Below are 16,096 nucleotides of genomic sequence, written 5' to 3'. Positions count from 1 at the left end.
GATCATTTTTGTGTATGTTCCTCTTTCAACTATTCGTATTTTTTCGACCAAACTCCATGATGCCTTCCCGACATTTTACTTTTCGATCGCACTCCAAGATTTAATTATCTCAACTGCAATACCTTTTTAATTACTGCTTGTCCTCAAATGACGTGTAGCACCAAATCAATGCAACTATGATTCCGTAAAAATCATGTTATATCTCTTAGAAAATCTTCTCATATACTTCATACCCTTTTATATAATGTCACATGTCATTCTCTTATTGACTATATTATGATCGGTCAGAAATAGGGTACAATATTGCCCCCCACATAGCCTCGCCTTTAAAAAAAGAGATGAAGGTAACGTTGCTTCGTTACCCTATGCAATTAAGTTTAACGCAATCAGTCTTTTTCCACATGTCAGTTCCCTATTGACCAATTGCGACCGATTTAACAAATGAACGATGGTTTGTTCTTCGCTACCCTTGTGACATGTTGCACCTAGTCACATCACTGGAGGGGTCATGAATACCTCCTCATTAATGCATACAATTTCGGCCAATATGTACACCGTTTTAAATATTTTCCTTTTTTTAATCCCTCATTGCTCGCATCACTTACTTTTCTTCTCAAAACTCTAAGTATCTCATGGCTGCCTCCTCATCCTTTGTTCCTACAATTACATCTCAAGAAGAAAATATTCAAGGAATTAGAAAAAGTTGCCCCTTATGTTATGGACGAAATCTTATTTGAATTCTTTAGTTTTGACAACAAGACTTTCCACGCACTCAGTTCAACCTTCAATCCTGAAACCACTTGCTTCCAACTTGAATCATTGAGTCAATTCTTCCCTACACATCCTGATGAAACCCTTCTCCTTAAATCAATTCTCCCACATCCCAAGGGCCTTACCAAAACCTCTAAAAGAATGGTACAACCGTGTATCCAAGTAGCACAACGATATATGAAAATCGATTGGTATTAATGAATGTATCAAAATTTTCCTCATCGACTATTCGGCTTACCCATCTTTAATGGTTGTTGCATCGGCTTTTTGGAGCCGATCGACAAACACTTTTCACTTTGGTTGTGGCTGTGACCATATGAGTCCAACAATTAAGGATGTTTATGCCCTTACTTCTTCCCTTCAGCGAAGCAGTCTACCCAAACTTTGCCGCTAATCATGACGTTTACTCAAAGAGGTAGGGTAGATCGTATTCTAGTTTTATGTTGATCTTTAACAAAAATACAGATACCGTCGGCCACCAAGAGCATGCAACATTTTTTCTGATGTAGATTTGCCAATATTTACTCTATATAAATGCAATACAGATCACCAAAGAGTACCTCCATTTGGCTGAGACAGTGACCAGCGGCCGACAATTAGCACTTGCTCCTTTTGTACTCTATATAAATGCAATAAATATCAATTCTCCTGCATCTCAAGGGCCTAACAATTAGCACTCTGTTTGTTTTCTGTCACATGTGGTGTGTGCGGGTGTGCCAAAATCGATATAGCAACTTGATTCAAACCGATCAATTTTGACCTCAAGCGCCAAAATAAACAGTTACGCCCAATATGAACGTATATGACCAAAATCTAAGAAAATCAATCACCTACTCATCCACTTACAGAATTTTGTAATGATCAGGCGATAATCAGAGGGTGGGGTTCTTCCTCTGAAAGTGGGTTGCACTTTGCCTTTCACAAGAAATGAATTTTTTAATATACCAATGCAATTAAACAAAAGGAAAAAGTCACAATCGGTCATTAAGAGCTACAGCAAGAATGCGTCTCTTGAAAGAATTGCTTGATATTTGATAAGAATCAAGTTTAGAGTATAAGCATTGACCTAGATTTCAACTAAGAATTATCACTATTAGATTACGCTACTCCTAGGATAAACTGAGATAAAAAGATAGATTTGTTTTGACTTCATTATATGTTAAATTTGGTTGTTTTTCATTTCTGATTCTTCTGCTATTTATAGATCTCCTGCTGCAACTATTCCTCCTGCGTTTCTCTCATTCAATTCAACAGTTATGGTAGGTGAAGAGTCACCATCTAAATCCTTTTTCTGTTTACGTTCATCTTCTCTCAACCGAACTCCATTCTGCCTTCTCGATCACATTTTGCCCCTCAGTCACATTCCAAGTTTTTACTTACCTCAACTGCAATACCTTGCTAATTATGCTTCATATTCAAATGACGTCTGTAGTATATTTCTCAAAAAAATCTTGGCATATCTCCTGTATGCCACGTTTCATTTTCTTATTGGATTTGTTCAGATCGGTCGATTTAAAATCGAGTACAACAAAAATTATGTTATTTAACGGGCTTACGTTTTGGTTGATGACTCGTGTAACAATTTGGGCGGTTCAATTTTAGTTATTTGTATTCAACATCCATAATCTACAGGCAAATGGCTAAAAAAACATTAGCCCTGTGTTTCTAAGAGATACTCCATACTCTTCTTTCTTAAATTCTCAAGTGCATTCAGCTTGACTTTAGAACAATGGCATCTACAAGGTGATATCCACCTGATGGACTGCTTGGATCTCACACGTGTGCCATATTGCACTCAAGAGTGTTAGCTAAGCAAACCTTGAGAACCGAATACTTGAGAATTACCGGCTCCCGGCTCCACTAGTGAAGATGGTTCACCACCATCTTGATTTTGACCAGACATTCTACCCTAACTAGGCGCTCATGCGTAATTATCTCGACCATCCAAAACTAAACACATCGTGGACAGGCATATCTCTAAAATAACATTAATCAACCAATACTAACCATCAAATGGGCCTACATTATATGCATGGCTAACATTGGAATGGTGAATGATCCACCTTGGACCGAATTATCTTGTGTTGTAGCCTTGTACCAGACCAATCTGAGCTGTGTGTATAGCAATCTGAAAATTGAATTAAATGACCCTGCATTCTCCCACTGATGAATTTTGAAATTTACTGAACTATGAACTACGAATTCTAACTCAAATCAGTCGATCCATAATTCATTCAGCACTCTTAACTCACCCCGCTATCATCATCAAGTTTGAAAATAAATACATCTTCTTGCAACTACATGATACACTAGCTTTCATTTGCCAGAGTTTCCAGAGGATAGAAGTCAGCAACCACAGCATTATGATTCTTCCAATGAGGATAAGCCTCCACCCACCTCTTCTTGTCTCAAGATTTTGCACCTCCATTGATCTACCGGGTACTGCAAAGAAATTGAATGCCTTCCTTACAACTATGTTCATAAAGAAAAATGCACAGATATGGCAGTCTTGATCAAGTTCGATAGCATCATCTAGTCATCTCTCAAGTATAATTTCCAGCATGCAATTCAGATCCTCTGCAAGTCTAGTTATTAACCCACCACAAATTATTATATATTGGCAAGTTCATTACTATCTTGAGAGACGAATGAAAACAAAATTGACGATATACCAATGTTGATAGTGTTTTTCTCAGATTTATCACAACGAACAAGGAAGAGGAAGGGAGAATCATAAAAGCATCAGAGATCATCTCTCTAGGCTACATTCACCACCAATGTCCACAAATTCAGTATAGAATGAAGTGCTCCTGTGATATGAGGATGAATAAAATCAAATATGAAAAGGCAGCTTATTTTTGTATTTGGATACTTTGGCAAAGGGCTGAAAGAGGGGGCCCAATCACTTCTCACACAAACTGACATCAACTCACCCAACAATAAATAGATTCACCACATCGTAAAAAAAAAAATTTAAATTTTATATAAATATACAAAAGAATTATCAGAACAAATAGGCTACTTGTAGGTAGGAGACATGAACACAGCTCCACGCCTAAGAGAATTTTGCAGGATGATTCAACCATAATAGCAGCATCCTTCCAGCCCTCCAGGAAACTTCAAACCATGGAAGAGTACTCCAACACTTTGAACCGAATGGCCGCAATGTCTCTAATGCCTTATTTTTTCAACATTGGAATAGAAGAATGATGAAGAGCCTGTTTTGATAAAATAAAAATAAAAGTACAATCAGGAATGAAGTTTACTAATTTTATGAGTGAAATGATAAGAGCCATGCAGATTTTGCAGGATGCATCAAACAGTTCCCTTTTCATGCAGCAACTTGAATCCAGAAATCAACATATGGTTAGAATCTCAGTTGACCAAAAGGGCACCTCAAAGAACAATTTTAGGAAAAAGCAGGGAATTACAAGCCATTTGGTTCAACAAACTTTCATCCTTACATGAACTCGAGGCCACTGATCTGCCCAGGCCTTACCAACGACAAGAAAAATAAAATAAACAATGCTATCAACCAATACAAGCATGCCCTCTCTAGATTTTTCATCAGCAGCTTTCCAAGTTGAAAGAAGGTAAAGTCATTAGAAAATAGAGATGTCAACAGAGACCTTCAGGTCCATCAGAGGTATCTACCACTAGGATTGAAATACTCTTTTATGAATATTTTATCATTACTGTAGGTTCAGTGACTCAGTGGTCAATAATTTACCGTGTCCAAGTTTTCGATTCGTATCCAATAAACATCACAGAAACCATTGGTTGCAGACCTGATAATCATTAATGAAAAGGTTAAGATATGGAAAATTAGGACCAATTGGCATACATTATAAATAGGTGTTTGTGCATGTTTGTGTTTGTGAAGGTAACATCTACCAAGATATAAACCTTAGCACACCCGTTTTACCGGAGTACTTACATGAAAAGTCTATAAATCTCACACGTATTTTAAATGTATACTTGTCAATTGTTTTCCCCTCAAAGAAGTACTTGCTATTATGCCTTTATTCTGTCTTTACATATTTATGAAAATTATATACTTAAGTTATTCATTGCCAATTGTAATATATTAGAGAGAACCTTTCATTTATAGGCAATGGCAAGCATATTTTGCCACCTTCTGCCCTAAAGATATCACATTGAAAATACAATACAAGCTTCTAGAAACTAAAGCATACAATCAGAGAATGAAGGAAGCATTCATAGAAAATTCATTTAAAGAAATACTGAAATTTTATATCCTACTGATAATTCCTACAGGCCATTTGGGGTGAAGGATTTGGTAAAGGAATTTGTGAAATCCATTGATTTCGAATGTCCCCTGTTTGTTTTTGAGGACTGCCAAATCTGTGGATTTCCCAAATCCACACCTCCATATATCCATGGATGCAGGATGCAGGGAAAATCCAAATCCCCTAAAAAACTAAGGGATTGGCAAGACCTCAAAATGAGGGACTCACCAAAAAAAAAAAAAAAAAAAAAACAACCTTTGCAGTAAATTCTCTACCAATACAAGAAATGCTCCAAATATCTATGGATTTGAAATTTGATCCCAAACAGTGAACTTTGGAATTTGCCAAATCCATATCCAATGTAAATCAATGAATTTGAAATTTTCATGGATTTACAAATTCACATTCTTGTTTCCTTGATCCCAACAAGGCCTTAGTAGAGTATTGATTCTTATCATTTTATTAAACTTCTTTCATATCCCAGCAAGAAATGCTTTTAATACGACCAGCTTGAAGAAATCACTACTTAAATCCAATTCTGAAGGTGCATCATTAATTGAAAAGTAATGGATGCAGTGTAATGATAACATGCAAAGTAGAAGTTAAAATGTGATAAAAACAGATAGTGCTTACCTTAGCTGATCACAACCCATAGACTTGAATCCTTCTAAATTATTCAATCTTAACCTATCATACATAGATGCTGAACAACTGACTGTAGTTCGACCCTTGTAACAAGCAGCCACAGATGTAGATGTGGAAACAGCAACAGAAAGGAGAAAACAAGCTATCACACGAACTGACAGTGTCTAAGAATTGTGAGAATGTGGGCGCAAGGGGCATATGAAGTAGAAAACCTGGGCAGTACAGATCAACGAGTAGAAACAAAGCTTCACCACTCCTCTCCAGGTCGTATTTCATCATGGTCACCCTCGTAGCACAGAAAGCAATTGAGATCTGATCAATAGGCAGCAGAGTTGCGGCTTTTCCGACCAAACAGAAGAAGTTTCTTGATCCCCTTTGCAGATGGATGGCCATCATTGCCAGCCCATTTCTTCCTTGAATAGGGCAGTTCAGAGTTCATACCATCTAGAGGAGGTGGGGTCAACTCAGAGTCAGGTATGATTTCTATCTCTGAAATTTCACATGAGGATGGAAGGTTTGCATGTGTTGCACCTTTCCCATCTTGAACATCTACATCAGCAGAATTTGAAGCTTTCTCACCAGCGGTTGGTGATGTTTCAGAACTGATGAGTATCTGACAGTTCTGAGAAATATTTAGAGCCGAGCAAGCATTGGTAATGCATCCATTGGCTTGTGAAGCCAACATGTCAAGAACTTTTTTCTCTTCAGAATCCTGCAGGCATGCTTTAGGTGCATCGGCAATTGAGGCAGATGATCTTTCCCTGTCATCTTCAAATTTTAAGGAACCTAATCCTTTTGAATGATCTGCAGTTGGAAATGATAAATTGTCACAATCTTGATTGCAGCTTTTATCACCCAAAGTACACATATGATAACTATTTTTTTGTCCACTTGCTATGAAAGACAATGTCCCTTGTAGCTGCAAACTATCATTCTGTATTGAAGCATTGCAGCCCATCACATTTTTTTCCATGCTAGAAAGCATCTCCTTTGTATCAACAGAAGTATCAAGGCCAGATGTCTGATTTGCATCTGGGGATTGATTTGCAAATGACTTGCTTAATTCTACCTGAGCTGTAGTCTTTTCTGACAACAATCTGATCTGATCAGGAAGCCTCTCCTTCCCAGATATCTGATTTGACTCTCTTAGCTCTATCTGCAACATAGTTTTCTCTGATGCAGGTTGATTAGCTGCTGCATCATCCATAGTTTTGCTGATTTTTTTTGGTTGGGATGATTTTAATGGACCAGATTCCTTATGTTTGTTCTGTGCAGATGAAAGGTGATCCTTGGCTGACCTTGCAGGATCTGATTTATGGGAAGAAAAATTCTTTGTTTCTTGAATTGCGGGCAGAGATGTTTGCTTGTCTTTTTCCAAAGGACGTGGTGCAGGTTTACTTTCTACTTTGCTGCTCTTGGATGACACTGGTGGAGTACCACTAGCCGCACTTCTTTGAGCAATCCGCTGTTGCCGTTGAATAAGTAGTTCCTCCTTTTTTCTTCGACTCTCTTCTTCCTGCAAGTAAATGGAGAACTTCAGTTTTCTCTAGAGCGATGGATTCAGGAAAAGAGGGCACCATAAGTTCAACCAAATTTCTTATTATTTGGATAGTAGGGAAAATATAGGCACTAAGCTAAGCAAAGGATGCCAAAACAAGGAGTTAACACAGTTGCAGGAGAGCCACCCTCTTGTTTCTAATCCCAGTAACATTGCAAAAGGATGGTGCCTTATGCAACAGCAGGCCTTCAAAATCCATACAACATTTATCGTGATCCTTTTACAGTCCTTATTCTTTGACATTGTGGTATGGTTAACAACATTAAATGCATTACAGATACCAAGTAGAAAAGTTTTCCTTTTTCCATTTCTTTTTCTTCTTCTTCTTCTTCTTCTTCTTCTTCACTTCTTGTTTGAAAGATACGGCTGAGTAATTTATGGTTAGGATAGCAAATAAAATGCATCCATTTATTACTATTATTCCTATGCTATGGTTTTAATTGCTCACCTGCTAAAGGAATTTTTGCTACTTCATTTTATTTTTGCCCAGTAACATGGCCTTTTTAGTCCATTATATTGCTGGGAGTTTTGGGCTCACATTGCCAGTCCCAAAACCAGATAAAGGAGAGTTGTGTCAGGTTAGGCAACTGCCATCAAACTTTGGCCACATCTTTTCATCTCATAAATCTTGATATTACAAGACCCCATTTAGTTGGCATAAAGATTTGATGATAATGATGATGATGACGACGACCAAGATCATGTTGCTCTTTTATCTTACCCTAATAATATATGAAATTTTCATCCTACTTTTTCCTACGAATGATAAAGCAATAATGATGATATAACACTGCATATTTCTGTAAGGTTTGTCTTTGATTTAAGAGTCAGTCAAACGAGGTTGAAACCTCTCCCTAGAATTCCAAATTTCAAAAGTAAATAGCAATAAATAATTAAATATGATAATCAATAATATTTTGGTACCTTCTCCATTTTGCTTTTCAGAACTGCATCTCTGCTCAAGGAGGATGGTTTCTTGTTTCTTGATATAATCTCGGACCTGTTCTTCACAAGCGATCCACGCAAGGGTTTAGACTTTGCATCTTTACTTGAATTCTTTTTTCCAGGATCTCCATTGTTCTTATTATCATTGCTCTTACAGTTTGGCAGTATGTTATTGTCAGTGGACTCATCATGACCATTTGTTTCAGCACTGAAGTGCCCCTTATCTGCATCACTGAATGAAATATCCATTGTATAATCAATTTCAGGAGTCCAAGATGCCCTAACAGGTTCCAGCCTTGAATCCCGCTCGAGCACCATGTACAAATCATCAGGCTCGTAGGTGCCAGACATTCCAAGTTTATTGTTTGAATGATCAGAGGTGCCATTTTCATGTTGAGCAGCTTGTTCAAGGCCCGAAACCATGCTCATATCTGTTCTCCACTGAGAATCACATTGCCCAACTAATGTTCTAGTTGGGACCACAAAAGAGTCATCGATCAGAAGATCTTTTTTGCTTTTCTCAGTGTGGAAACAATCCTCTGATATTCGTGAATTTTGATACCCATTGAACGAAGAGTGTTCTGTGGTTGTCTCTGAATCTGCCATTTTTTCTGTTGGAGTGATAATAAACCAGTCTCCGCCTCCTTGAGTCTTTAGTACAGCTGCTTCGTGTGTGTAATCAGATAAAGTATTTTGGGGATTACCACCAGATTCCATTCTCTGTGAAAACAGTAACTCCTCATCATTGCAGTTACTTTTCTTAATATTTCTGTAATAATTTTCGTTGCATTCAAAATTTTCCAAGTGACTGGCATCGTCAAGATTTGCATCCCTCTCAGTTACAATGAATGAATCCAATTCAACAATCCCCTTCTTTGATTCAGCAACAAATACACAGCTATTGTCCGATATCTTTCCTAACTGCGGGCTCCGTATCACACAATATTCATCCTGAACATCTACCAGGTGCTGTTTACTTCTGTCAGTAGTGCCTCCACTGTCCTGGTCCATCTTGTTGGAACCTGACTCCTCATCTCTCAGTAGAAGGTTCTGGAAAGCATGCCAATTTTCATCTCTTTTCTCCCCTCCACATGCTTTTGAAGCTGGGTCACAAGCATCATTTGAGTTATTTGACTCGCCCGGATGCTTGCGGCTACCTCTTTTCTTAGAATTACGTTCAGTTGATTTATGATGTTTCCCCAATGAGTCAACAGCATCTTCTACCTTCTGTTTAAGGGAATCAGCATCAAATAAATCACCATCAGCTGAATATTCGTCAGATATGCCATCCTTCACTCCAGAAGTAATGTAATTAATATTGCGGATAACCACCATTTTTGAGGACTTTTTCACAAGCTTTTTCTGTCCTGGCTGTCCTATTGATAAAGGCTTCCTGTCAGATGGAAAATCTTGCTCCAGATATGCATCTTCTTCATTCCCTGAAATGGAATCACCATGGTCAGAGTATCCATCTTCAGATCCTGAAGTTAAATCAGAAGTCTCGGTTCCTTTTCCATTCATGGACATATCACTTTTTCTGGATAACTTGTTACGATTTGGACGATGATTGGGGTCCTTGGCAGGTGACTGCATATTTCCATAATGCACGGAATAATACGGAGGAACGACTTGCATAGTGGGGAAAGGATATGCTTGATATGGAGGCATTTGTTGAACAACAGAGCCTTGAAAATTATACATGTATGGAGGTGGCTGGTTCGGCCACGACATTGGCACTTGAGTTTTCCCATGAGAAATATCACTCTCTCCGGTCATTGATGGTGTCTGACTCAACATCGGCAAACTATTATCTGCAAAATGAAATTTTTATCACATACAATGACTTATCCATATTACTTAAAAAGCTAAGGGCATTGTTGACACTACCTTGATCAATGTTCGAACTTGCATGGTTCACAGTCAAATTAGTCACTGAAGCATCTGAAGAGCCATTTGGCTCAAGTTGTGCATTAGAGATGTCATTCACATGAAATTTTGGCAAGCAACCCTGAGTAAGGCTATTTTCACTCGTAAGAATGATTCCTGATGTTCTTGTGTAAGGTAACTCTGGTTGAAGGCATGCCTCCATGGCTGCTAATTCATCCGTCCAGAGTCCATCTTCGTGCTTTTTCTTGCACAGTTCCTTGAAATTTGTGCATGCTTCCCTACATGATATCAGAATGGATAACTAAAAATTCCAAATCCCAAGAAAGCTCGATACCATGAATTACCATTTGCATAATTATAAACACAACGGGGAGTCAGATTATATGGTATCTTTTATGCTTACTTGAATGTTTTCCTTATACTTCAAAAATACTGAAAGAAAAAAAATAAAAATAAATAAATAAATAAAAGTAAGAATTATGTTCTGATTCAGTTTCATTCGGCTATCTTACTATTTAACATTTGACTCGATTTGATTCAATTTTTAGAAAATGGATTTATAGGACTTCTCAATCTATCAGTAAAAAAAAAAAAATACCAAACCAAGATACTGCCTTGAATTGTCTTCATTCAAATTAGATGTAAGAACTGTAGGACTATTTAACTGCATACCCAGAATGCATATTTGAATACAACTCATGGAGCTTCTTATGATAAACATATTCTAAAACTGACAAACTTTGCTAGTAAAGAGAATTTAAAGGTCAAAACAGGTAAGATAACTATTATACATGTTATTTTAACTGAGCACTATGTGATGGAAATTTGCTCAAACATGAGATTCTAGACATGCGGAAAATTATCTTTCACTTGGATCTTGGATCACAAAACCAGCTAGGCTTCTACATTCTCTTACCCATGTTCATCTAGCAGTATCATGTGTAGAGTCATGCATAGGGCTTCAAGACGTTGCCCTTCAGAATTTATTCACATTCTATATATAGCGGGCCTGAATTGCCGCAAATACACTCCATATTGACCAATAAGGCCCAATATAGGCTGATGCAGCCCAAAATTTTGGGGTGGGCCAATTTGGCCCTGTATTGCATATCATATCCAGATGATATGGATACAATACATATTGGCTGATATGATACCTATAATCAAATTGATGGATGAAACGGTAAAATGACATGCATGTGACACACATCAAAATTAATCATTATGTCAAATAATAAGAAGCAAAAAAAAATTGATTTTTTTCCAGTTCCCATAGATAGATTACTGGATTTTAATTAGGAATTGTTCAAATGAAATTGACATGAATAAAGAAATGACAAGATGAAAGTCAATCACATGCCCTGAATCTAGTTTCCCCCTAGCTCCTTCAGTTATAAATGAATGGGCGTTGGCTACCCACACATATAACATGACCAACAAGAAAGTTCATTAAGGCAATCTCATTCAGCATCATTTTCAAAAGTAAAATTTGCAACTCAATATTGGACATAGTCGTTCATACCTTAAGCGAGATGCGCCAAAAGCATCAGCAAAAGATATGAGATCATCTAAATTATCCTCTTCAAATCCTGCTACAGAAGCTCGAGCATATGCCATGGCTTGCTCCTTCCAAAGAACAGCTTTCCGAGTTTCCAAAATTCGCTGAAGCTGAAACCTGGTAATGGGTAACACCATCAAAGGGGTAACCAGACAAAAGATTAAGACACGTTTTGACATGACTGACAGTCTGCACTTGGCAAGAAAATGCAGTCACGCAACTAATTACAAGAAAGATGACTTACTTGGAGTTTTCTCCTTGTGCAACATCATCCCCATTAGATTCACCTTTCTGCTAGTGACCATTCATTACCAGAAAATAACTCAATTATCAGAGAACTTAGAAATATTTAAGAATTAAATCACCAAATACTGTAAGCCTTAGAGGATAGAAGGATACCAACTTCTCAAAAAGAAAAAGGAAAAAAAAAAAAAAAAAAGATTTGCATGATACCTTGGAGAGAACGATTGACTTTTTGTTATTTCCATCAACAGATGTTATGTTGCCTGTTAAAAAACCTCTGAAATTACTATATATTGACAAATTCAAGGACAATAGTCCTTTATAGCCTAATTTAAAAGCTCGAGAGAACTCAATTCACTCAGATTTCATTAAGAAAATTTTATCTAGCTACATTTAACCAAGACTCGAAAAAAGGAAGAAAAAGAAAAATCAATTTAGTCACAATTCAGTCGAGACTTGTTCAAGATTCAGTCCACTTAACTAGTCGAAACTCATAAAACTTGAAAAAAGAAAACTTGATGAAACTCGACAAAACTTGAATCTACTCGCAATGTCTCTAAAAACTTATTTATTTTAAATATAAAATATCACCAAGTGAAATAGTTAAGATTGCTTACCAAGAAGTTTCCCAAAATGACCACTTTCGATACCCCGGGTCAATAATCCGTGAGTGGAGAGATTGAGAAGGATGTTGCCCATAGAATTCAAGCTGGGTGGAAGAAATGGAGATGTTCCTTTGGAGTTCTATGTGATCATTGTGTACCACTCTAACTGAAAGGGATGTTTTACAGGATGGATATAAGACCAGCCAGCTTTATGGGACAAAATGTTCGGCAGTTATGGAACAACATGTTCATAGGATGATTGTAGCTGAAATGAGGATGTTGAGATGGATGAGTGGCAAGAAAGGGAATTTAGAATTAACACCAATAGGTGATAAGATGAGGGAAAGTAGACTTAGATGGTTTGGTCATGTGTAACAGAGACCAAGAACTGCGCCGGTTAGGAGTGAGTAGGTACAAGTTGAAGGCTTTAAAAGGGCAAGGGGAAGGCCCAAAGGACGTGGATGGAGTTAGCAAGAAAAGACTTGATGACTATGGTCTAACTGAAGGTATGGCCCTTGATAGAGTGGAATGGCGGAACAGGAGTCATCTTGGATGCCCCAATTAATTGGGAGGCTTAGATGATGATGATGTTGATGATGATGATGGTGATGATTAAATATTACCAAGTTCTATTGGTAAAGGCTCAGAACTTGACAGAGTTACTTGACTCGGCTCAACTTAATTCGATCAAGCGGAGTTGAGTTTTGGAGTTTTGAGACCTTGCTTTACAGTCCCATAACAGTGCAACCCAAAATTTGATACATATCTTTAGGAAGGCTTCAAAAGTGAAACATTTAGCAATTCTCAAAACACATACACTGGAAATAAACTGACATTTATTTACAATATATGCAATGTGGATGACAGTATAACTTACTTTATTAGTAAGCAAAAACGTCCATGTTCTAGAATAGATTTAATACAGTCTATATATACATGTTCAAAGATATTGTTATAATAAAATGGAGAAGGTCTCAAGTCCAACCAGTTGGACCACAATTTATGGTCCACCCAGTGACTAACTTCCCTTCAATCATATATATGCGACATCCAACCTTTTCAATAGGTTGAGCCGACCATGAGGATAATTTTGTGCAAAAATCAGCCTATCCATTCATCAGTTGGATCATACCATAGAAAACAATTTCTAACCATTGATAAATAACAAAATACAAGTGTACTCCACAGGATGAGTGGATGTGGTTGATTTTTATGCAAGTTGATCCTCATGGTCCATACAACCTATTGGAAGGGTTGGATGTTTCATGCACATTATAGAATAGAAGTTATCTGCTGGGTGGACTATAAATTATGGTCCAACCGGTTGGACTTGAGACCTACTCAATAAAATGTATGTCTTCCTCTGTTAGTAAATGAACATACTGAATTATTGAAAGAATTGACAAGCTTGCAGTAACCACTGGCGCTCTAAAATCCCCAGAATTTATTATCAGTAACCACAATATACCCTATGTGATATTACATAGATTATGAACCAGTTCTAATGTTTGCTTCTTCAGTGACCTACCCAATAAAACCTTTCACATGCTAGAGTCAGTATGTCATACAAACCTGTAACTGGTGTGATAAACCTTTGTTATTAAAAGCAGAAGTGGGAGTGGGAACAAAGGGTAAAAGCTAAACAACTTCAGGATCCAAAGTTTGGCAGAATGGTGAGACTCCAAAGCAGGAGAGGATCCTAAGTGGGAGATTCATCCATCCATATAAAGAAGAGCAATTAACCATTTAACAGTGCCTGTTTCTGTTATTATGGCTCGTTTCAAATAAATAAATAAATAACTGTTGAGAGCTGCTGACAGGTTTCAGAGAGATGAAAGAATCTCCTGCCATGGCTCAGAAACAGCTTCCTCTGTGAGTTGATATTTTTGGGTTCTGAGGCAACTATTCATTAAGATGAGGCTAATGCAGTAATGAAAGACAACACTGGGTACAATCGAAGAGACGTGGTTTTAACAGAAACTGAAATATTTCCAGCTTCCTATGTGATCCTTTGGAATTTACCTTCTTCAGTTTGCCCTGTCACGGTGGTGGCGGAAGCTTGCTGTGCGCAACCAAGTCAGAGAAAAAGGCAGTGAGAAACATGCATTAATCAATAAATTATCCACTATCTCCACAAGCAAAAAGGTCCAAAAGGTTACCGCTGAGGTTGAGAAGTCATTGGAGCGTATTGAATTCTCGATCTGTGAAATTTCCCTTTCTATTGTAACCAACCTCTCGAGGATTTCTGGAGTGCTGATAAACCGCACGAATCTGCATAAAATGGAAGGACGGATATTAATCACAAATACAATGCAAACAACAAATGAGAAACAAAACAAAATTATCTCAAGAAACACTGCTTAAAAAGAAGCCTGATGAGGCTGATAATTGAGAGGGAATGGAAGATACCTTTGGAGGGTGGAAATGGTGAACCAGGAGGCGACATCAGTGGTGGGTTGGAGAGTGATGGAATAGCCGCCCTTGGAAATCTGCTCTTTGGCGCACCGTAGATGGGAAAGGAATGGTTCTACTAGACCCGACGCCAGCTTCTCGCAGTTTCCCCTCTCCGTGAACACCACCAGATCACACCTTCAATTCAATTCAAATGGAGCAAAAGAAATTAGAAAAACACCATAAACAGCGAGAGAGAGAGAGAGAGAGAGAGAGAGAGAGAGAGGTAAACCTGGTTCTGGTGGGAGTGAGTTGAAAGAGAGCATGATCAAGACGAGTGTTTGGATCCATCAAGAAGACAGGTAGAGAGAAGAAGAAGAAAAACCGGATTTCTTCTATTAGGCAGGAATTTCAAGATTTTTCATTTCGGTGTGCAAAAGCACATGCGATGCGAGAGGAGAAGTGGGGGAGATCTGATGGACTGTCCATGTCACCAGTTTTCGCCATTTGAGAGTTGGGCCACACCGACCTCAGTACTTGCCGACACGCCCCCTGCCTTTAGCTCTCTCACTCCCAGCTGCTGCTTGGGCTAGCCTAGCAATCTCCTCCTCTCATCTAACATGAGTGTCCAATTCAATTAATTTCAAGATGGTGGTGACTCATTTTCCCCACAAGTACGTACATCCGCACCGTCCAAACTGTTGCGCATGTTTTTGATGGAGCATAGGCTCAAAATCTCACGGTTCTTATTCTAACCGTCAGATGTATGGTTGGAATGAAAAGAGAGAGAGAGAGAGAGAGAAAGAGAGAGAGAGAGAAATTCAAAGTGCAAAATCAGATGGTTAACATCATCTGCTAAGAGTGACTTTTCGCATTATGATTCATCCACAGTCGGATGTTTGTTCGGACCGTCCATATTGCCATGCAAGCATGTCATGCGTACGGTTGACTAGTCACCAACACCTTTAAAATGGTGGTGATGAATATCATTTGTAGCAAGGGGGCGGAAAGGGAATTGTTTTGGATGGCTAGCTAGCTGGATCCAGCGCTTGCTGCGGACTGAGGGAGTGGCAAGGAAGGCATCTCGTCTCCAGATCTCACTCGCGCTTCTTCTTTTGTTATTTTGTTTTTTTATCACCAATGCGTCGGTAGCCTTTTCATTTCATACACCTCACGTGACCCTTTATTGCGGGCCACTTCTTATGCGATGACCATCTGAACTAACCATCTCATTAATCCTACC

The 16,096-nt window shown here is 38.2% G+C and overlaps 1 protein-coding gene across 3 annotated transcripts; it reads right to left on the bottom strand.

Annotated features, from left to right (window-relative positions):
- Positions 1–3,664: 3,664 nt before the first annotated feature.
- On the bottom strand, positions 3,665–15,429 carry LOC131244015 (COP1-interacting protein 7-like). Of its 3 annotated transcripts, XM_058243687.1 has the most exons (12): positions 15,146–15,429; positions 14,872–15,051; positions 14,622–14,733; positions 14,485–14,524; positions 12,068–12,120; positions 11,859–11,908; positions 11,579–11,731; positions 10,057–10,334; positions 8,149–9,980; positions 5,655–7,182; positions 4,502–4,559; positions 3,665–3,989 (listed from the first exon to the last, which is right to left on the bottom strand). In XM_058243687.1, exons 1-10 carry the CDS (start codon positions 15,202–15,204, stop codon positions 5,983–5,985), a joined length of 3,957 nt encoding a protein of 1,318 aa, XP_058099670.1. In that variant the 5' UTR covers positions 15,205–15,429; the 3' UTR covers positions 3,665–3,989; positions 4,502–4,559; positions 5,655–5,982. The 3 variants fall into 3 exon arrangements, with proteins under 3 accessions (XP_058099670.1, XP_058099669.1, XP_058099671.1); XM_058243686.1 differs by lacking the exon at positions 4,502–4,559; XM_058243688.1 differs by lacking the exon at positions 4,502–4,559 and having other exon boundaries at positions 11,859–11,905.
- Between the last annotated feature and the right edge of the window lie 667 nt (positions 15,430–16,096).

The sequence above is a fragment of the Magnolia sinica genome, chromosome 4 (genome assembly GCF_029962835.1).
Source record: "Magnolia sinica isolate HGM2019 chromosome 4, MsV1, whole genome shotgun sequence".
Classification (NCBI taxonomy): Eukaryota; Viridiplantae; Streptophyta; class Magnoliopsida; order Magnoliales; family Magnoliaceae; genus Magnolia; species Magnolia sinica.
Note: the sequence above shows the minus strand (reverse complement) of the source record. Positions and strands in the feature narration are given on the sequence as shown.